This window comes from Engystomops pustulosus, chromosome 7 (genome assembly GCF_040894005.1).
Source record: "Engystomops pustulosus chromosome 7, aEngPut4.maternal, whole genome shotgun sequence".
In the NCBI taxonomy this organism is placed as follows: Eukaryota; Metazoa; Chordata; class Amphibia; order Anura; family Leptodactylidae; genus Engystomops; species Engystomops pustulosus.
In genome coordinates, this window is record NC_092417.1 from 97,473,575 (window position 1) to 97,496,070 (window position 22,496).

Here is a 22,496-nt window from a genome sequence, read left to right on the forward strand (position 1 = left end):
CACATGGCTTGTATCCTCTCCTGTATATAACCCCCTCAGATGGCTTGTATCCTCTCCTGCATATAACCCCCTCACATGGCTTGTGTCCAATCCTGCATATAACCCCCTCACATAGCTTGTGTCCTCTCCTGTATATAACCCATTCACATGGCTTGTGTCCACTCCTGTATACAACCTCCTCACATGGCTTGTGTTCACTCCTGTACATAACCCCCTCACATGGCTTGTGTCCACTCCTGTATATAACCCCCTCACATGGCTTGTATCCTCTCCTTATATAACCCCCTCACATGGCTTGTGTCCATTCCTGTATATGACCCCCTCACATGGCTTGTGTCCACTCCTGTATATAACCCCCTCACATGGCTTGTGTCCACTCCTGCATATAACCCCCTCACATGGCTTGTGTCCACTCCTGTATATAACCCCTCACATGGCTTGTGTCCTCTCCTATATATAACCCCCTCACATGGCTTGTGTCCTCTCCTGTATATAACCCCCTCACATGGCTTGTATCCTCTCCTGTATATAACCCCCTCACATGGCTTGTGTCCACTCCTGTATATAACCCCTCACATGGCTTGTGTCCTCTCCTATATATAACCCCCTCACATGGCTTGTGTCCACTCCTGCATATAACCCCCTCACATGGCTTGTGTCCTCTCCTGTATATAACCCCCTCACATGGCTTGTGTCCTCTCCTGTATATAACCCCCTCACATGGCTTGTGTCCACTCCTGCATATAACCCCCTCACATGGCTTGTGTCCACTCCTGTAGATAACCCCCTCACATGGCTTGTATCCTCTCCTGCATATAACCCCCTCACATGGCTTGTATCCTCTCCTGCATATAACCCCCTCACATGGCTTGTATCCTCTCCTGTATATAACCCCCTCACATGGCTTGTGTCCTCTCCTGTATATAACCTCCTCACATGGCTTGTATCCTCTCCTGTATATAACCCCTCACATGGCTTGTGTCCTCTCCTGTATATAACCCCCTCACATGGCTTGTGTCCTCTCCTGTATATAACCCCCTCACATGGCTTGTATCCTCTCCTGTATATAACCCCCTCACATGGCTTGTGTCCACTCCTGTATATAACCCCTCACATGGCTTGTGTCCTCTCCTGTATATAACCCCCTCACATGGCTTGTGTCCTCTCCTGTATATAACCCCCTCACATGGCTTGTGTCCACTCCTGCATATAACCCCCTCACATGGCTTGTGTCCACTCCTGTAGATAACCCCCTCACATGGCTTGTATCCTCTCCTGCATATAACCCCCTCACATGGCTTGTATCCTCTCCTGCATATAACCCCCTCACATGGCTTGTATCCTCTCCTGTATATAACCCCCTCACATGGCTTGTGTCCTCTCCTGTATATAACCTCCTCACATGGCTTGTATCCTCTCCTGTATATAACCCCTCACATGGCTTGTGTCCTCTCCTATATATAACCCCCTCACATGGCTTGTGTCCTCTCCTGTATATAACCCCCTCACATGGCTTGTATCCTCTCCTGTATATAACCCCCTCACATGGCTTGTGTCCACTCATGTATATAACCCCCTCACATGGCTTGTGTCCACTCCTGTATATAACCCCCTCACATGGCTTGTGTCCACTCCTGTACATAACCCCCTCACATGGCTTGTGTCCACTCCTGCATATAACCCCCTCACATAGCTTGTGTCCACTCCTGTACATAACCCCCTCACATGGCTTGTGTCCACTCCTGCATATAACCCCCTCACATAGCTTGTGTCCACTCCTGTATATAACCTCCTCACATGGCTTATATCCTCTCCTGTATATAACCCCCTCACATGGCTTGTGTCCACTCATGTATATAACCCCCTCACATGGCTTGTATCCTCTCCTGTATATAACCCCCTCACATGGCTTGTGTCCACTCCTGTATATAACCCCTCACATGGCTTGTGTCCACTCCTGTATATAACCCCTCACATGGCTTGTGTCCTCTCCTGTATATAACCCCCTCACATGGCTTGTGTCCTCTCCTGTATATAACCCCCTCACATGGCTTGTGTCCACTCCTGCATATAACCCCCTCACGTGGCTTGTGTCCACTCCTGCATATAACCCCCTCACGTGGCTTGTGTCCTCTCCTGTATATAACCTCCTCACATGGCTTGTATCCTCTCCTGTATATAACCCCCTCACGTGGCTTGTGTCCACTCCTGCATATAACCCCCTCACATAGCTTGTGTCCACTCCTGTACATAACCCCCTCACATGGCTTGTGTCCACTCCTGCATATAACCCCCTCACATAGCTTGTGTCCACTCCTGTATATAACCTCCTCACATGGCTTATATCCTCTCCTGTATATAACCCCCTCACATGGCTTGTGTCCACTCATGTATATAACCCCCTCACATGGCTTGTATCCTCTCCTGTATATAACCCCCTCACATGGCTTGTGTCCACTCCTGTATATAACCCCTCACATGGCTTGTGTCCACTCCTGTATATAACCCCTCACATGGCTTGTGTCCTCTCCTGTATATAACCCCCTCACATGGCTTGTGTCCTCTCCTGTATATAACCCCCTCACATGGCTTGTGTCCACTCCTGCATATAACCCCCTCACGTGGCTTGTGTCCACTCCTGCATATAACCCCCTCACGTGGCTTGTGTCCTCTCCTGTATATAACCTCCTCACATGGCTTGTATCCTCTCCTGTATATAACCCCCTCACGTGGCTTGTGTCCACTCCTGCATATAACCCCCTCACGTGGCTTGTGTCCTCTCCTGTATAGAACCTCCTCACATGGCTTGTATCCTCTCCTGTATATAACCCCCTCACATGGCTTGTGTCCACTCATGTATATAACCCCCTCACATGGCTTGTGTCCACTCCTGTATATAACCCCCTCACATGGCTTGTGTCCACTCCTGTACATAACCCCCTCACATGGCTTGTGTCCACTCCTGTACATAACCCCCTCACATGGCTTGTGTCCACTCCTGTACATAACCCCCTCACATGGCTTGTGTCCACTCCTGCATATAACCCCCTCACATAGCTTGTGTCCACTCCTGTACATAACCCCCTCACATGGCTTGTGTCCACTCCTGCATATAACCCCCTCACATAGCTTGTGTCCACTCCTGTACATAACCCCCTCACATGGCTTGTGTCCACTCCTGTACATAACCCCCTCACATGGCTTGTGTCCTCTCCTGTATATAACCCCCTCACATGGCTTGTGTCCATGTGGATTTGAGACATTTGCAACAAAAAGTCTCAAAAAGAAGCCAGGAAAGGAAGAACTGAACATGTATCACAAGTAAAAAGACAGGGTTCATACATAAGGCGCAAAAAAGAGCTGTCAAATGTCTCAGAAGTTCACCAAAGAAAAAAAAAACTAAGATACATGTCCCCCAATCATTTCTATTTGCACAACAGCGTGTGAAAATGACTGTCAATCAATGTTGCGTCCTTGTTGAAGTGGACAGTTTGATCCCACAGAAGATTGATTTACTTGGAGTTATATTGTGTTGTTTGTACAATTTATGAAATAAGCTTAAAATACTGCTATTTAACTCACATTAAGATGTATTCACAAAGGACTGCACAATGACCTTGAAGTTTAGAAACCAGGGGCACTTACTCATAGATCCAGGCACTGTTACTGTGGTAATCTTTTAATACTTGTTATCCATCCCCTTCCTTTTAAAATCTTTTAGAATGATGCCAATGATGCTCTGGGGGCATTAACAGAGCCCCTCAGTTCTGCAGATTCACAGGCTGTTACAATGAGCAGAAGAAGTCTCTCCCAACCCACTGTTCTCTCCCTTCTCCCTCTGCCTGTGTAAACAACCCCCAGAGCCCCTCAGGTTCATTACACTATTTAGAAAAGTTGATTTTAGAAGAAAGGAGACCATGGATAACAAATATAAGAAGATCACCACTATCAGGGTGCTTTCCCACATGGCATGTGCATTACAAATGCAATGCAACCACCCATTGGCGGGAGTTCAGTAAAACGCATGTGATCAGTAACCAGCACCCAGTGTTTTGCATGTACACCATACAAAACACTAGGTGCTGGTAGGCGATCACATGTGTTTCACTGGAGCCCCGCCCCCATGCGGTTTGCACTGCATTTGTAAACACAATGCAAATGTCACATTTGGATGCACGATCACAGCCCCTGGATCTATGTGTAAGTGCTCTGGTTTATCAGGCTCTGGCTTGTTTCTTTAAGGAAAAGGCAGGGTTTGAATGGTAACATTTGGAGACATGGGGGCAGATCTATCAAGCTGTCTGAAAGTCAGAATATTTCTAGTTGCCCACAGCTCAGCTTTCATTTTACCAGTGCTCATGAATATTTTAAAGGGGAGCTATGATTAGTTGCCATAGGCAACTAGAAATATTCTGACTTTCAGACAGCTTGATAAATCTGCCCCATGGTGTACCTTAAATACTGAGCAAGGAAAACACTGTGCATTTATTTTTAAATTTCACTTTCTTTCTGTGTTTTGTATAGCATTTTTTTCAAAATGGAGAATTTTCTAGTTGTCTACCATCAGAATCTAGCATTGCAATGCTCTGTGTAATCTTCTTATATTTGTTATCTATAGCCTCCATTCTTCTAAAATGAACTTTGATATTATGCTACTGAGCCTGTAGGGCTCTGGTGGGAGTTTCTAGAGCTCCTCAGTGATGTATCTTCACAGGCTGTTCCAATGAGCAAAGCAGGTGGAGGAATCTAGTTGGGTGAGACATGTTCTGCTCATTGTAACAGCCTGTGAATCTGCAGCACTGAGAAAATCTGTTAACGCCTCCAATGCCCTTCAGTTGACTTTTGAAGGAAGGAGACCATGGATAACAAAGAAGATTAAAACAGTAAAGGTGTCTGGAACTGTATGCACTCCAGTATAATCTGACTCGAGAATAAGCCACAAATAACTGGGAAAACACATTGAATCAAGTATAAGCCTAGGGTGGGAAATCCATTGATCACAACCTCCCCGAGTAATGCAATGCCCATGCAGCAGCCTCCCCGAGCAATGTAATGCAATGCCCATGCAGCAGCCTCCCCGAGCAATGTAATGCAATGCCCATGCAGCAGCTTCCCCCAATAATGACATGTCCCATGCAGCAGCTTCCCCAATAATGACATGTCCCATGCAGCAGCTTCCCCCAATAATGAAATGTCCCATGCAGCAGCTTCCCCCAATAATGAAATGTCCCATGCAGCAGCTTCCCCCAATAATGAAATGTCCCATGCAGCAGCTTCCCCCAATAATGAAATGTCCCATGCAGCAGCTTCCCCCAATAATGAAATGTCCCATGCAGCAGCTTCCCCCAATAATGAAATGTCCCATGCAGCAGCTTCCCCCAATAATGAAATGTCCCATGCAGCAGCTTCCCCCAATAATGAAATGTCCCATGCAGCAGCTTCCCCCAATAATGAAATGTCCCATGCAGCAGCTTCCCCCAATAATGAAATGTCCCATGCAGCAGCTTCCCCCAATAATGAAATGTCCCATGCAGCAGCTTCCCCCAATAATGAAATGTCCCATGCAGCAGCTTCCCCCAATAATGAAATGTCCCATGCAGCAGCTTCCCCCAATAATGAAATGTCCCATGCAGCAGCTTCCCCCAATAATGAAATTTCCCCAATGGGGCAACAGCAGCCTCCCCCAGTGCCATCCCATGCAGCAGCAGCAGCCTCCCCCAGTGCCATCCCATGCAGCAGCAGCCTCCCCCAGTGCCGTCCCATGCAGCAGCAGCCTCCCCCAGTGCCGTCCCATGCAGCAGCAGCCTCCCCCAGTGCCGTCCCATGCAGCAGCAGCCTCCCCCAGTGCCGTCCCATGCATCAGCAGCCTCCCCCAGTGCCGCCCCATGCATCAGCAGCCTTCCCCATGCATCAGCAGCCTTCCCCATGCATCAGCAACCTTCCCCATGCATCAGCAGCCTTCCCCATGCATCAGCAGCCTTCCCCGAGAAATGAAATGCCCTGCAGCCTGTATAAAAAGCTCAAGTTACATACCTTCTGGCGTTCCCCGATGTTTGCAAGGCTCTTTATCCTCTTCACTGGTAACAGAGCGAGCAGAGATGTGTCCTTGCACTCTGCCACTGACGCACACTGTGTTACGTAGATTAGGTTACCAGTGAAGAGGAAGAGGAGCCGCAGGGGAGTATGTAGTTTACTTTTTTTCTTATACACTCGTGTATAAAACGAGGTGGGGTTTTTCAGCACACTTTTTGTGCTGAAAAACTCTGCTTATGCACCTATATATACGGTAAGTGTCCCTGGTTTATCTTGCTTGAGTTTCATGGTAGCTTTCCTTTAAAGGACATATACCACCAGGATAAAGGATTGTAAACCAAGCACAATTACATACTGATGTGCTCCCCTTCTGGCAGGATCCCCTTTATTTTAGCTTCTTTTACCCCTGTTTTTACAAATAAAAGCTTTAAAAATTAGGCAAATGAGGCGGAGGTTCAAAGTTTTTTTTGTAAAACAAGGGCATAAGGAGCTCAAATAAGAGTGGATCCTGTCAGAAGGGGCACACACCTGCCTGAAGGTGAGCTTGGTATACAATCCTGCATCCTGGTGGTAGATTTCCTTTAAAGACAAATAGGAAAAGCCAGCAGAAGTTTGATACTCTACCATTACAGAGGACATGCACAATCCCCTTACCCATAGCCTATACGCAGATCACATAGCACAGCCTGCACTACTATCCACCTGTACATGAGCCAAGTCCTGGCAGCAGCTAATGAGTTAGAGGACACTATGAGTGATCTGCATCAGGAGCCATAGGCAACAGCATGCCATTAGACTGGGGCTCACTAATGTACTCCGAGTCCATTACTCAGTCATCTATCAGATGGCCGCAGTTTGTCTTGATAGATTCCAGTGCTCTGTGATCTGTAAGGTGCTGCCAGGCAGATGCATTAGAGGTCTGGAGCTGGGAGGATAGAGCAGGGTGAATACATGGGAGTCGCAGCCAGTAAATCTTCCTCTACCCCAGCAGCTCATAGTGGAAGCTGCAGATTAATGGCAGAGGGATGGAACAGTGTCCACTGTGAGCGTGTGAGCAGCCTGGAGATCACATCATTCACACCCTCCTCATCTCTACATCATAGTACAGACAGCACAGGCCAAAGAGGAGCATCCTTCTTTACTCACATGCACTGTGATAGCTCTTCATGGACAGAAAAAAATCACTGCTTCTCCAAGAAGAGAACAGTCAAAGTGGAAGAGATTAGCCGTTAAAGAGCACTTTTTCACTAAAAATCTTTAGCAATTATTGTAATTAATGTTAATTTCTGGAAAGGCTGCATTATAGCTGCTAAAGGAACAGATCATTCGATTTCCCAAATCCTTAAAAATCACACAGTCCAGTATATCTTAGCATATTTGACATTCTAGAAGGGATCAGGGAACTTAGCCTATTGAATGTTAGGAAATTGTCAGGACCAGACGGTGTTAGTGCAAAAGTCGGAGCCATTAAAAATAGTTGTAGCAGAGCCCCTAGTAATGAAACGCCCCGCAGCAGGGAGCTGGCAATATACTGGGGCAGAGGCTGGCTGGCTATATACTGGGGACAGGGTGGGGGGTGTTTGGCTGGCTATATACTGGGGGGGGGGCAGGGGTTGGCTGGCTATATACTGTGGGGGGCGGGGTTGGCTGGCTATATACTGGGGGCAGGGGGTTGGCTGGCTATATAATGGGGGCCATGGGCTGGCTGGCTATATACTGGGGGGCATTTTCTGGCTATATAATGGGGGCCATGGGCTGGCTGGCTATATACAGGGGGCATGGGCTGGATATATACTGGAAGGCAGGGGGCTGAATACTTTCATTCTTCATAAACTAGAGCTTATTTACCCAGGATATAGTAGTGGATATAGTAGTGGATATTGTTGCTGGTACCTTTATGCTGTAGTTTTGCCATTTTTTTAACAGTCTTGGTAAAAAAAAAAACTACTGAACTTGCACATTACTTTGTGTGCAAATAGCCATACCCTGAGTTTTGCTATTGCTCAGCAATTCCACCTAGAAACCCATAACCAACAACTGGATGTTACAATTGTCATTGTCTATTTCTCCTTGAAATGTAAAAAATTAAGGAAGATACAATGTATAGTTTTAAGTAAGAACACTCCTATGTTAGGAGATCTGACAAATCATGCACATGAGAACCCAATAATCTATAGCCAAGCCTGTATTACATGAGGACACCTGCATGTACGAGATTGATATTAAGACAGCTGACATCTGATTGTTTACACAATTATATTATAAAATTCATGTACGATTACAAAAAGTAATTTGTATAGGAAGAACAAAATGTCTTTTTTGGATACAGACTGATGTTCTTTTGGTTGTGTGTATAGGGGGAAAGCTGTTGAGTGCTTTGAACTGCTGGTCATAGCCGTTACTGGTTCACTCCGATCATGTGATGGTCATGCATACAGTGGTAAGTAAATAAATAGCATAACGTATATCAGGCGATCATGTACTCCTCTATAAGAACTGTTAAAGGGCATCTATGTGACTGTACACAGGAGTATTAGATTAGTATTAGTTATTTGATATGAAATGTTAAAATGACATTTTCAAGCGAGTCAGTGGCACTGGAGTCTTCTCTCAAATGAACCAATAACCCATCTGTCCCACCACGTGAGTGTCCACTAGAAATTTGTGGAATTGTGGCCTCTCTTTGAAGTACTTCATAAAACGCCATGTAAAATCCTCCTCCTTCAACCACTGTATGGATTCTAATGGACAAGGACTTATCCTTTAATGGATTTGGTCTCCTGGTTTATGTTCAACATAGATAAAATATATAGATACCCTGAGAGTATATATAAGTAACTGGCTTCTAGAAAGCGGAATTGAATTGCTTATAGTGAGAATTAAAGGATTTAATGTGAAAGTGAAACTTGATGCACTTTTTTTGGTAGGAGTTAAACTTGCATGTCTGTAACTGTACCCAGGATTATTCCCCTCTGCCTGCTATGAATAACATTGCATGGCCACAGTTAAGCGTCAGATTGCAAGCTCCGGTGTCCTGAATCCCAGAAGCAGGTAATAATCCATGAGGCAGGGAACCTTACCTCGATGCGGCTCAGCTCCTGGCTGTGAATAACATCCCTCAGTTGACTGTGTAGCTGCTGTACGAGGAGCTCCTTATTCATCAGCACATCCCTCAGCTCCTCCAGTTCCCGCACGACCCCTCTAAACAGACACACAAATTAGGAACATGTGCCAAGCAAGCGATCACATGCCATCATTTCATGACAATACTCTCCACAGCAGAAAGGCCCTAGCCAGATTTTCAGGGTCATCTTTGCAAATGTCATTTAGAAAATCAATGAGAAAAATTAAGAAGATTCTAATATTAATTAGTGTCTGAAGAATAACCCTTTACTTGCCAAGCTATTTAAGGAAACCAAGAAATGTTTCTAAACAGGTTTCCAATTTATCTTTGTATTATTAACAACGTTATACCTCCGATAATCTATTTCTATCAAACAAATCATAAATTTATAGCAAACCCCTCTTAGCATGCAGTTATTAGCTATCATCATTTAATCGGTTTCTGACTGCTGTAATCCACATCCAGCCTTCTTCCTCTCATTTTCTCACATACAAACCAAATCATGGATCTTGCTTAGACCTTCTGCGTTTTATTTATTTTTTAATATTTCTATATTTTTCCATTCCTTAAATTCATTAACATTTTGTGCTGAGCTTCCCATGCAGATTTTATTACGATTGTTACATGATTACATAGACAGCTTACTCCCAGGAGCCGTTCATTATTATTATTTTCCATAATTAACGCCACCTCTGGTTTTTACCATCCGAAAATCAGGCTGGATGCAAAATTCCTTTCATGTCACTTGCTGATGAATGAAATGGAAGATGACAAGCTTCACCCAGCAACTATATGCCCTGCACTGTGGACTGTCAATGCCAGCAATCAGTGAGCAACATAAAAGACAGCGAAAATTAATATACAAAAGACGTTCACGTAAAAAAATACAACATACGAGGGCGCAGGTCTGTACAGAGCTGGCACAGAGAGGAATATAACCCCCCTCACATCAAATCACAGAGAGCAAAAAAAAAAAAAAAAAAAAGCTTCCAGACTACTCATAAATTATACAGCTCATCTGCATATTCAAGGCAGGAGACATTATGCAAATGTGGGATGATTTGCACACTGTATTCTTAGCACAGCACAGCTTTAGCCTTTCAGGGAAGGCGGAGAGGACAGGACAGTTAGACATGGTGATGATGGCATCCCTCGCCCTACAATCTCTCTTCCCAGATGCACAGGTCCATGCAAAACAAACACTCCTCCTGGAGAACAGCCTCCAAACAAAGCCTGTATTTGCATGGCTAATTGTGCTGTTAATTAACTGGTTCAGTGCTGGTCTCATACAGTGAAGAAAATTTCCAAGGCCTTTTAAGAATAGCAAAAAGAAGCAGCAGTGCATGAATATGAAAGTGGGCACGTGGATTGCGTCCCTTCATCAGGCTTAATACGCAATGTGCCAACTCGTACACATATATAACATAGTAGTTGCAACGAGAAATCCTAAGGTTTTGGAAAATAAGAACGGTGATGGTTAAAAGGGGGGGTTTGTGCGACAGCGCACAACACTTCATAATTATTTCATCTGACGAGGCGTTCTCAGTCCCGGGGGATTATTTTACCTAATTGCAGGGTGTTAATGGGGGGAAGGATGAGGAGGGGAGGTTTGGTATAAGTTCAGGATGGCTCTCTTGTCTCAGGGGGAGGGGAATGGGAGTGCCCAGCTTATTTAGAGTAAAACAGAATGGCAGTATATAGTCATGCGGAGGCAGTTTCACCACAATTCCTATCAGCTGTTCTCCAATAAGCAGCCAACGTTTTCTTACTGCTATGGTTTTTTTTTTCTTCCCATTTCCTATGCTGCGGGCTCTGCACGACCCCCTCCCCCACGCCCAGCAGACCCATGCCAGTCTGCCGCTCATACCCTCTGGGAAAAGTTAACTGTAATTTTTTTTCAGCTTTTAAATCAATTAGCCCGTCTGTTAATTAACATCAAGCCGACAGGAGGAGGAGAGAGAGCGAGAGCTGCATGGGCGGATGGCAGACGAGCTGGCACGATGCCATCCACTCAGTGGCAACGCCACAGTTTCGTGTGATATCGGCAGCGGGTATATGTCACGGCGGCCAATGAAGTGGGTCTGGAGATCCTTCACAGCTCCAGAGCAGACAAAGAACGGGGCACTGCCTGCCAGAGCAAACCATCTTACCAAAGGATGCAAGACACACAGTATAGGTAACGAGTGGGAAGCCAGGAATGGGGCATGGGGGTGACTGATGCGGCTCTCCTCCCCCCAAATGTTCCTTCTGCCGCAGTGAGCAAGCAATGATGTATCCTTCTACGCCATGGAAGGAACCGTTGCCAAGCTGCGGGTGCCCGCCTCAAGTATGGAGCCAGCGGTTAAACATGGAGGAAACATATTCATCAGTGAAAAAAAGGATCTATGCCAAGGACCCTGGCATCTTTTACAGCATAACAGCTTCCTCCGGGACTCTTTTTCCCATCGGATCTGCAATCTCGTTTGGCATTCAAGTTTTACAATTAACACGGAAAGAAACGCCTCGTCAACAACAAACAAAAGAATCTGGGCCGCAGATTTTTAGGAATGGCACAGGCAGTATGGACATCTCTACATGTAACAGCATGGCCGCTGCCAACCATTCCAAGAAAAGGGAATGCCACCAGCACACAAGGAAAACAAGGATTTGCATTGCAAGCACTAAGCTGGAAGGACAATCTGTACACACCACCGGTGTACAGGTGCTGGAGCAGCCTTTTAAGGACACCAGGATATCTTGCTTTGGAAAGAGGCATATTCCATAGAACAGCCTGCATCCAGATACTGACATGCACATACAATTTCACAAACATTTCCAGAGCAGGTACGTGGCAGGAAAAAGGCAGCTCCCCACAAGCAGCAAGATCAGGAGGCTGAGAGAGATTTATCTGCATTTGCTGCTATCACCAGGGAGATGAATGGGGCCGAACCTAACCCTTTCTCCCAGATCTGCCTATGTGGAAGCGTCACTCAAAGGAGCACAAACTTGGGAGGTAGTCAGGAGTGTGCCACTTTGCAAACAGCATTGCACTTCAAGGGTACAGAGCATTGTCAGCACTCCAGACGTGCCCTGCTAATGTGCTGTCCTTTAATTTCTTGGATGGGTACTCACATGGTTGATGCGGTGTTGGCTCCTGCTAGGTCTGTGGGCACTGAGTGCGGGGTCAATATCTGGCTCTGGAAACAAAAAAAAAAAAAAATGGATACAGTCAGATAAGTCACGCCAACACAAGGAGGATCTTACAAAAGTATGCTGAGTGTTTGTTCTGCTGCCCGTTATGTAGGGGGTACTGACAACCTGGCTTGGAATATAAGACCCGCAATGGATTTACAGCTGCGCTCATGGCTTCAGATTTAACCATATGCATATCGTTGGGTGAAATTTTTTTTTTCCTTAATAAATCCGCACTGGGTTTTAATGAGGAATAATTGTTTACCTAACGAGCTTTGGCACACTACGAAATAATGAAGTGCCCTATACGCACACTGTCTGGATTACAAAGACAAGCACTAAGGATTCTGCATGTGGATGAGGGAGTGCAGCCCCCTCAGCAGGAGAAACGCAACGATGGGCGATGGGTCCGGGATCCTACTCCTCTGCCAAGGGGCGTACAGAGCCCCCACCAAGAGCGGAGGGGCGGCAGAGGGTTATTAAACTCACACAGCCTGAAGTCGGCAGCTAATGTCTCTAGTGGTTAATCATCCTACAGTGCTATGGCTTTGTGCATATCTCATTTGCATCTCATTAGAGCGGCTTGTACAGGAGCTTATTCCAAGCAGAGAAAGTTGGGAGAAGCTGGTGCTGAGAGGGCAGCTTTCCATGTAAGTGTATGATAGATCGGAGCCAAGCAGTCCCTAAAGATGAGCGGAGGAGTCCTGCTACCACATTCCTGAGGATAATTGGAGCCCTGGCATCGGGATACAGCTGCCTTCCACTACCCCTAATCATGACCATTCCTGCAGGGGGGAGAGTGTAATGGGTATTAGTGTCACACATAGCTTGTGGTACCCAGGGAGGAGAGGATTCCCCATCTAGACATCACCACACAAGCATCTCTCAACTTTCCCACAGTGGGCTCTAACCATAGACAGTAATAAACACAGGTAAGGCTTCAGGGCAGGTGTGTGTGCGTTATAAATATATGTAATATTTCTGACACGCTGATATTATGACACATGTAGATGTCGCTGTTGTTCTGCACAAGGCTGTAATGATATGCAAAAACATAATGACTCCATCTGAATGTTGAGCAACTGCAATTCTCGAGAGCAGGGGGAGGGGAAGCAGGGAAAAATAAAGCGCAGAGGAACGGGAGACAGATGATACTTTAATTATCATGTAGTTATACCACAGTAGCTTTATGATTATTATAGGAATGTTTAATTGTGACACACAGATCATTTCATACAATGTTAATAGATGAAACACAAATCCCACAAATGACTATACTTGTAAGGTTGTCGCTGTATAACATATGCTGGTAGTTTGTATGACTGGGCCAAGGTCCTAGCGAACATTCAAGTTCTGACACCTCATTTATGTAAAGAGAAGCCAAAAATAATTAGCATCTAGAGAAATTACCAGTCCTTATAGTCTGCCAAGGACAGGCCTGGGCAGATAGCGCCCCTCCCCAACGACTGTCATTCATTAGTGTGTGGGTACATGTGGGGGTTTCTGTATATACACAGACATTTATCATATAATACATTGTTATACTCTGTTTCAAGGCTTGGAAAATGTGTAAGGGATCTTAAAAAAAAAAAAAAAGTTGGTCTTGATCAGTACAAGCACGCACCATTTAATGTGAATCTGTCACATGAAAAACGCAGCAAGATCAAAAAGTAGTATGTTATAAAGCAGGAGGAGCTGAGGGGACAGATATAGTTTTCCATGTATGTGTAGAGAAGGCGGTCCTATCAGACCAGATGTGCACACAGTCATAGAGTGGAGGTCTCCGATAGGACAGATTCCTTGACCTGACAAGAAATGACAACGTCAATTTTTTCCTACAAAGCTTCTCATGCTCTATAACATGCTGCCTGATGATAGTGCACTATATAGAATCTGCTCAGCTCCTCTTTTTGTATAACAAGCTGCCCGCAGATTGGATACTATATATTCAATGTGCTCAGCTCCTCCTGCTGTATAGCATGATGCCAGAGGATAGCGCACTATGAAGAATCTGCTCAGCTCCTCTTGCTCTATAACATGCTGCCTGCAGATGAGACACTATGGGGCACATTTACTAAGGGTCGTGTGCTGCAATTTTCTCGGACTGTGCATATATATTTAAGAAGTGTATGCGCGGAGATTGTGTCGCACACAACCCCTTTTGTGGTACAGCTGTGCTGGCTTCCATGCGACACAAATTAGAGCTGTGCCATCAGACAGTCCGACTGATTCGGACCAAGCACCATATTTAACTTTCAAATTGTGTTGCACTCCCTATGTTAAGGGTGCACCACAAAAAAATGCGAACTCTGTCTGGCCAGTGCAGGGAAGCGAAAGATTCCCGATTACTGGCACACGATCTTAGTGAATCGCTGCACAAAGCATTAAAGACGGACAACGCACTTTTAGTGAACTGTCCGTATTTGTAAGTAAATGTGCCCCTATGTGATATGTCCTAAGCTCCTCCTGCTGTGTAACATGAGGCCTGGAGATTAGATGCTATTTTCCATGCGACACATTACCCTTCAGCACTACAGTCTCACACAAATGTCTATTACATGAAATAAAAGTAAAGTACACCTCAACCTTTATGTATTAACCATAGTTGTAATAGCCACACCATCCATAATTATGGCTTCAACAGCGGGAGGTACAGGTGTTGCAGCTAAAATACAAACTCTATGTCGGCACAAATTTCAGCCAGAAACAAAAATGTTATTTATTATAGTTCTTATATATTCTTGTGTCAAAACTTTTGTGTAAACTATGCATACAGTTTGTGACGACATCCTTTTTTTTTCCTTTTTAATTATAAAACTGCTAATTTTTCTTTTTACGTCTAAAGATACTAAAATGCTGCCGTTATATGGTTTGTGAGACCTTCCTTACTAAAAGGCTGAGTTTGGCTATTGGTATAAATATGCATCAGGTGAAATATTTGTTATGCATACCAGTCCTCATAAAAAGGAAAAAGTTATCTTGTAGATGGCAACCAGGTTTATTCTTAACCTTCACTTCACAAAATGAAAACTGGCATCTGATTGCCAAAGGGGGATCCCATTAATATTTGTGGTTTATGCATGAACCCCCTACATAAAAATGACCATATATTGAAAGTAATTTGCTGTACATTATCGCCAGAATAGCATAGTAATGTGCAAGTTAGATTGGGTTACAGAACCAGATTAGCTACAGTCAGGAACATTAGTAAGTGTAATCTGAAACAGAAAACCACACAAAGCTGCAGACAGTGTTTGGTTTTGGCCACAGATTTGTGTAAACATATTTGTGTAGACCAAAGCAGTAGGACTGGGAAAAATGCATTTGTATTCCAAGATTGTAGCTGAACTTTGAGCACGGTTATGGAAAGTGTCCTCACTAAAATGATGCTCGGCAGGCAATAGCAGGCTGCTGGTTGGATATTACAAGGGGAAGGGCGTGGTAACAATCAGAATTGAGAGATTAAAGAACACAGCAGTTTGTGGAAACTCCCCCAGTGTTCGAATCCAGGAATATTAACAGCTTGTAGGAGAGTACAGTACTGAGGTAGTACAGGACTGGAGGCAGAAGGTCGGCGGCTTGTAGGAGAGTACAGTACTGAGGTAGTACAGGACTGGAGGCAGAAGGTCGGCGGCTTGTAGGAGAGTACAGTACTGAGCTAGTACAGGACTGAAGGCAGAAGGTCAGTGGCTTGTAGGAGAGTACAGTACTCAGGTAGTACACGACTGAAGGCAGAAGGTCAGCAGCTTGTAGGAGAGTACAGTACTGAGCTAGTACAGGACTGAAGGCAGAAGGTCAGTGGCTTGTAGGAGAGTACAGTACTCAGGTAGTACACGACTGAAGGCAGAAGGTCAGCAGCTTGTAGGAGAGTACAGTACTGAGGTAGTACACGACTGAAGGCAGAAGGTCAGCAGCTTGTAGGAAAGTACAGTACTGAGGTAGTACAGGACTGAAGGCAGAAGGTCGGCGGCTTGTAGGAGAGTACAGTACTGAGGTAGTACACGACTGAAGGCAGAAGGTCGGCAGCTTGTAGGAGAGTACAGTACTGAGGTAGTACAGGACTGAAGGCAGAAGGTCGGCAGCTTGTAGGAGAGTACAGTACTGAGGTAGTACACGACTGGAGGCAGAAGGTCGGCGGCTTGTAGGAGAGTACAGTACTGAGGTAGTACACGACTGGAGGCAGAAGGTCGGCGGCTTGTAGGAGAGTACAGTACTGAGGTAGTACAGGACTGGAGGCAGAAGGTCGGCGGCTTGTAGGAGAGTACAGTACTGAGGTAGTACAGGACTGAAGGTAGAAGGTCGGCGGCTTGTAGGAGAGTACAGTACTGAGGTAGTACAGGACTGGAGGCAGAAGGTCGGCAGCTTGTAGGAGAGTACAGTACTGAGGTAGTACACGACTGGAGGCAGAAGGTCGGCGGCTTGTAGGAGAGTACAGTACTGAGGTAGTACACGACTGGAGGCAGAAGGTCGGCGGCTTGTAGGAGAGTACAGTACTGAGGTAGTACAGGACTGGAGGCAGAAGGTCGGCAGCTTGTAGGAGAGTACAGTACTGAGGTAGTACACGACTGGAGGCAGAAGGTCGGCAGCTTGTAGGAGAGTACAGTACTGAGGTAGTACAGGACTGGAGGCAGAAGGTCGGCGGCTTGTAGGAGAGTACAGTACTGAGGTAGTACACGACTGAAGGCAGAAGGTCGGCAGCTTGTAGGAGAGTACAGTACTGAGGTAGTACAGGACTGAAGGCAGAAGGTCGGCAGCTTGTAGGAGAGTACAGTACTGAGGTAGTACACGACTGGAGGCAGAAGGTCGGCGGCTTGTAGGAGAGTACAGTACTGAGGTAGTACACGACTGGAGGCAGAAGGTCGGCGGCTTGTAGGAGAGTACAGTACTGAGGTAGTACAGGACTGGAGGCAGAAGGTCGGCGGCTTGTAGGAGAGTACAGTACTGAGGTAGTACAGGACTGAAGGTAGAAGGTCGGCGGCTTGTAGGAGAGTACAGTACTGAGGTAGTACAGGACTGGAGGCAGAAGGTCGGCAGCTTGTAGGAGAGTACAGTACTGAGGTAGTACACGACTGGAGGCAGAAGGTCGGCAGCTTGTAGGAGAGTACAGTACTGAGGTAGTACAGGACTGGAGGCAGAAGGTCGGCGGCTTGTAGGAGAGTACAGTACTGAGGTAGTACACGACTGAAGGCAGAAGGTCGGCAGCTTGTAGGAGAGTACAGTACTGAGGTAGTACAGGACTGAAGGCAGAAGGTCGGCAGCTTGTAGGAGAGTACAGTACTGAGGTAGTACACGACTGGAGGCAGAAGGTCGGCGGCTTGTAGGAGAGTACAGTACTGAGGTAGTACACGACTGGAGGCAGAAGGTCGGCGGCTTGTAGGAGAGTACAGTACTGAGGTAGTACAGGACTGGAGGCAGAAGGTCGGCGGCTTGTAGGAGAGTACAGTACTGAGGTAGTACAGGACTGGAGGCAGAAGGTCGGCGGCTTGTAGGAGAGTACAGTACTGAGGTAGTACAGGACTGAAGGCAGAAGGTCAGCGGCTTGTAGGAGAGTACAGTACTGAGGTAGTACACGACTGAAGGCAGAAGGTCAGCAGCTTGTAGGAGAGTACAGTACTGAGGTAGTACAGGACTGAAGGCAGAAGGTCGGCGGCTTGTAGGAGAGTACAGTACTGAGGTAGTACAGGACTGGAGGCAGAAGGTCAGCGGCTTGTAGGAGAGTGCAGTACTGAGGTAGTACAGGACTGGAGGCAGAAGGTCGGCGGCTTGTAGGAGAGTACAGTACTGAGGTAGTACACGACTGAAGGCAGAAGGTCGGCGGCTTGTAGGAGAGTGCAGTACTGAGGTAGTACAGGACTGGAGGCAGAAGGTCGGCGGCTTGTAGGAGAGTACAGTACTGAGGTAGTACAGGACTGGAGGCAGAAGGTCGGCGGCTTGTAGGAGAGTACAGTACTGAGGTAGTACAGGACTGGAGGCAGAAGGTCGGCGGCTTGTAGGAGAGTACAGTACTGAGGTAGTACAGGACTGAAGGCAGAAGGTCAGCGGCTTGTAGGAGAGTACAGTACTGAGGTAGTACACGACTGAAGGCAGAAGGTCAGCAGCTTGTAGGAGAGTACAGTACTGAGGTAGTACAGGACTGAAGGCAGAAGGTCGGCGGCTTGTAGGAGAGTACAGTACTGAGGTAGTACAGGACTGGAGGCAGAAGGTCAGCGGCTTGTAGGAGAGTGCAGTACTGAGGTAGTACAGGACTGGAGGCAGAAGGTCAGTGGCTTGTAGGAGAGTACAGTACTGAGGTAGTACGGGACTGGCGTGGTTTTCCTTATCCTACCATGGAAAACTTTGCCCATTTTTACCTGGGTTGTCTTTAAGAACACCAGACTTTCAGACAACCCCTTGTTAAAGACGGACCTCTCTGCCCACTGTGACCTCTGGTGAAGCTCTCTGGATACTTTACTTCAGTCCCAAGCTGCAATGATCTGCTGTAAAGTGTCTGTAATGAAGCTTTATTGATAATGCTTGACCCCATGACAGAACAAAATTTTCAAAATCCAATTATAAAAAAAATTTTGTCTGGAGCTACAATTAAAAAATATACAGTTCTGACTTGCATTCAAATTCAACTTAGGTTCTTTAGGTTTGTTATGATCTTTTGCATAACCTGGGGACTGCCTGTATAACACAAGTATATATATTGTAGTATGCATGTTATAACTATAGATAAAAAAAAATCCAAATTGTCCCCTAGAATAGCCTGGATATCCGTGTCCATTGGAGGAAAGAGGAGAACCAGTACCTCTAAAGTCACACATTCTTGCCTCACTATATGCCAGATCTCAACCTGGATGTAGGGGAATCTGTTGTGTAAAGGCTGCCTGTGTCTTTACATATCAAAAAGATTCCTCTGCATTCCCCCAGATCCTTGTTGGATCTTCTCCTCAGACAAGCAGAGACAAAACTGCATCTACACAGTAAGCATTGCATTTGTCCTCCGTTACAAGGGGAATTTATAATACCCTTATAATGGTTCTGTGGTACAAAAATATTTATGCACAAACTAAAATGTTATTTTCTTATGTAATTTATTAATAACGGGGCCCATCTTCGTGACTTTAGTGCAGTTTATAAAATGCCAACTTCCTCTTGTAGTTAGGACCAGACTGGAAAGTATCATGTTATGCAATGCTGTCTCCCATCTACAATCCAGAAACAAAGTACCTTGTTCAGACTCATCAACTACCTTCTGTATTCTCACTGCTGAGGGAGCAGGGGGTAGGGCGAAACAGTGTAGCAGCCTGTAAAGCCAGATCACAGAGCCTATGGTAGCCTGAGCAGATTCACAGGCCGTTATGATGAGCAGAACATGTCTTACCCAACCCACAACTCTCTCCCCCTGCTCATTGTAACAGCCTGTGGAGCTAAAGCACTGAGGGGCCCTGGAAACACCCACCAGTGCCCATCTGACTTATTAGCATAATTTTAAAAGTTGGTTATAGAATGAAGGAGGGCATGGATAACAAATATCAGAAGATTACCATAGTCACAGGGGCAAATTTACTTACCCGGTCCATTCGCGTTCCAGCGGCGGCTTCTCCGCTCTGGATTCGGGTCCGGCCGGGATTTAATAAGGTAGTTCTTCCGCCGTCCACCAGGTGGCGCTGCTGCGCTGAAAGTAAACTCATCGCGCCGGAATGCACCGAGCTGGACCAGGTGAAGGTAAGCGGTCCTTATGCGACACATTTTCGGTTTTTAAATGCGGCGGTTTTTCCGAATACGTCGGGTTTTCGTTCGGCCACGCCCCCCGATTTCCGTCGCGCGCATGCCAGCGCCGATGCGCCACAATCCGATCGCGTGCGCCAAAATCCCGGGGCAATTTAAGTACAAGCGGCGCAAAACGGAAATATTCGGGTAACACGTCGGGAAAACGCGAATCGGGCCCTTAATAAATGACCCCCACAGTGTCTGCATCTAGGAGTAAGTACCCAAGCTTTATCATGCTTTATTTTGATAGCTTTCCTTTAATGCTGACAATCTTTCTTTCATAAATGAGGCAAAGTGTTAGAATATATGTATATACTAAGGATCTACCAAGAATTTTCTGCACAGCGGTAGTTGTAGTAGTGGTAGTATGCAAATTAAAAAATAACCCAGGTGGAAATAATCTGCATGGAAAATGACACAATTTACCCTTCTTTTCTCTTCTTTCCATGGGGGAAGAGGAATCCTTTGAGAACCTGTAGCAAAATCCATAGCAATTGTTCATCTATAAGACTGCACATTTCCAACGGATTAAAGGAAATCTACCACCAGGATGAAGGATTGTAAACCAAGCACACTGACATACTGATGTGTGCCCCCTCTGGCAGGAAATACTCTTCTTTAGACTTCTTATGCCCTCGTTTTTAAGATTTAGCCTGTGGGGTTCCAGGCATCATTAACAAATATGGAGCCCAGAGAACCACAAGCTCATTTGCATAATTTCAAGCATTGTTGTGAAGTCATTGTAGAGAAATCGTTCATGGGCACGGGACATTAGGCCCGCTGCAGGAAATCTGCCAGAATAGAATTATGAGCATAACAGACATTAGATAGATATGGGCAAAGGTCATTTCAATGGCTCCTTCGTGGTGACACATCTGCAAACTATATCCTTTAAATGAGTCAAAATTGTAGGAAAAGTACAAAAGTTTATAATGGACTCCAAATCTACTCCATTAACAGGATACTCTACTTCAATTAAAATAAAGGATCTATCAACCCTCAATGTGGCCACTAAAGTGAGCTCCTAGTGGGGGAGGCCACCTCAGAAGGAACAGCAAGTGTAAGTGAGCACTATTTGCAAAAAGTGCTTTAGTAACAGAATACACAGAAATACGTCAATATGTCAACCCATTTTAGAGGTAAAGTCATAAATAAGAAGCTGAACGTTGTGATGCATTTAGGTCATCAATATCAGATCTGTGAAAATGTAACACCCAGAACCATGATTCATAGCTGGCTTTAGGGCTAGACACCATTTTTGCAGACCGCTTGCACCCCCTTTTCCATCAGGCGTGTAAATTGTATACAATAGCAGATTTATCATCAGATTGTGTGTCCTAAGAATCCAGCACATTCTGCACTGGAGAGATGCTGGCATAACAATGGTATAGTGACCCGGTGGTCACAGACCTCACCCCTTCTACATATTAATATGTATGAATGTTTGGACATAGTCTTGTTTCAGATTTTATTACACATATTATCAAAACTTTTAAAGGGAAGCCATCAACAAGTTTTACCCCATTAAACTACCATCCCCGCAAGTAGGGCATAAAATGTGAAATGTCACCTGTTTACCTATAAAAAAAATCTCCAAAGTCATGTGAAAATGAGCTGAGACGAGTCACATTTAGTCAGTTTAGAACTGAAGATGGGGTGTCTGAAGTGACACTCATCCTGCAGCCTCAGATCACGTCAGGCTTGTGGTTCTGTGATCTACATTTCCAACCAAGTCTTTAACGGCCCATATCTTCGGTTCTACACAACCACAGATAGGATTGCCTGAAGACTCCTCCTGAAAGCCTCTAAACTTTACCTAAAAGTCAAAATATGACCATTTCCACTTCTGAGGACATTTTTTTATTGGCAGAAGTGTGAGAGTGAGTTAGGGGCTAATACTTCAGTTCAGCTAATTTAAGGGTCCCAGCTTGCTGTCGGTTATTGTAAGATAAAAAAAATCCATATTAAAAAAGGTAATATTGAAGGACATGCAGCATCCATAGCTAACATATGACCTGGCTGTAGCTCAGTCCCACTGCAGTGAATGAGTGGTCACGAAGCAATATTGATGTACAGCAATGTACCGCAGCATCTCTTTCAATAGCAGATCAGGCTTTGGACAAACAGACCTATGAAGAGGCCAAGAACTGTTGCTTCTTCAAAGAGCTGATCATCAGCCCAACATCAGAGCTCATTGATATCTATGTGGTGGAAAACTCCTTTAACCCCTTAAGGACGCAACCATTTTATAGCTTAAGGCTCAGCCCCATTTTTTTGTATTCCGACTTGCATCGCTTTATATGGTTATAACTTTTTAACACTAACTTATCAAAGCGATAAGATTGTTTTTTCCCCACATGTTGTACTTCATTTTAGTGGTAAATTTTGGCTGATAAGTTTTGCATTTATTTAC

The 22,496-nt window shown here is 45.5% G+C and overlaps 1 protein-coding gene and 1 long non-coding RNA gene across 5 annotated transcripts in view; one reads left to right on the forward strand and one right to left on the reverse strand.

The window, feature by feature from the left end:
- The window catches only part of PMFBP1 (polyamine modulated factor 1 binding protein 1), a 119,867-nt gene that overhangs the window by 46,845 nt on the left and 50,526 nt on the right, over positions 1–22,496 (reverse strand). For 3 of the 4 annotated variants that reach the window (XM_072117332.1, XM_072117331.1, XM_072117333.1), the window contains 2 exons: positions 12,269–12,333; positions 9,114–9,234 (listed from right to left, as the gene is read on the reverse strand). In XM_072117332.1, coding sequence (XP_071973433.1) covers positions 9,114–9,234; positions 12,269–12,333 — 186 coding nt within the window. Of the gene's footprint in view, positions 1–9,113; positions 9,235–12,268; positions 12,334–12,593; positions 12,732–22,496 lie in introns of those variants that run through there. The other variant, XM_072117334.1, reaches the window with a different exon arrangement.
- The window catches only part of LOC140070625 (uncharacterized), a 35,442-nt gene continuing 26,069 nt past the window's right edge, over positions 13,124–22,496 (forward strand). Inside the window, exon 1 of the long non-coding RNA XR_011848959.1 lies at positions 13,124–13,260. This is a non-coding gene — a long non-coding RNA (uncharacterized lncRNA). The remainder of the gene's footprint in view (positions 13,261–22,496) is intronic.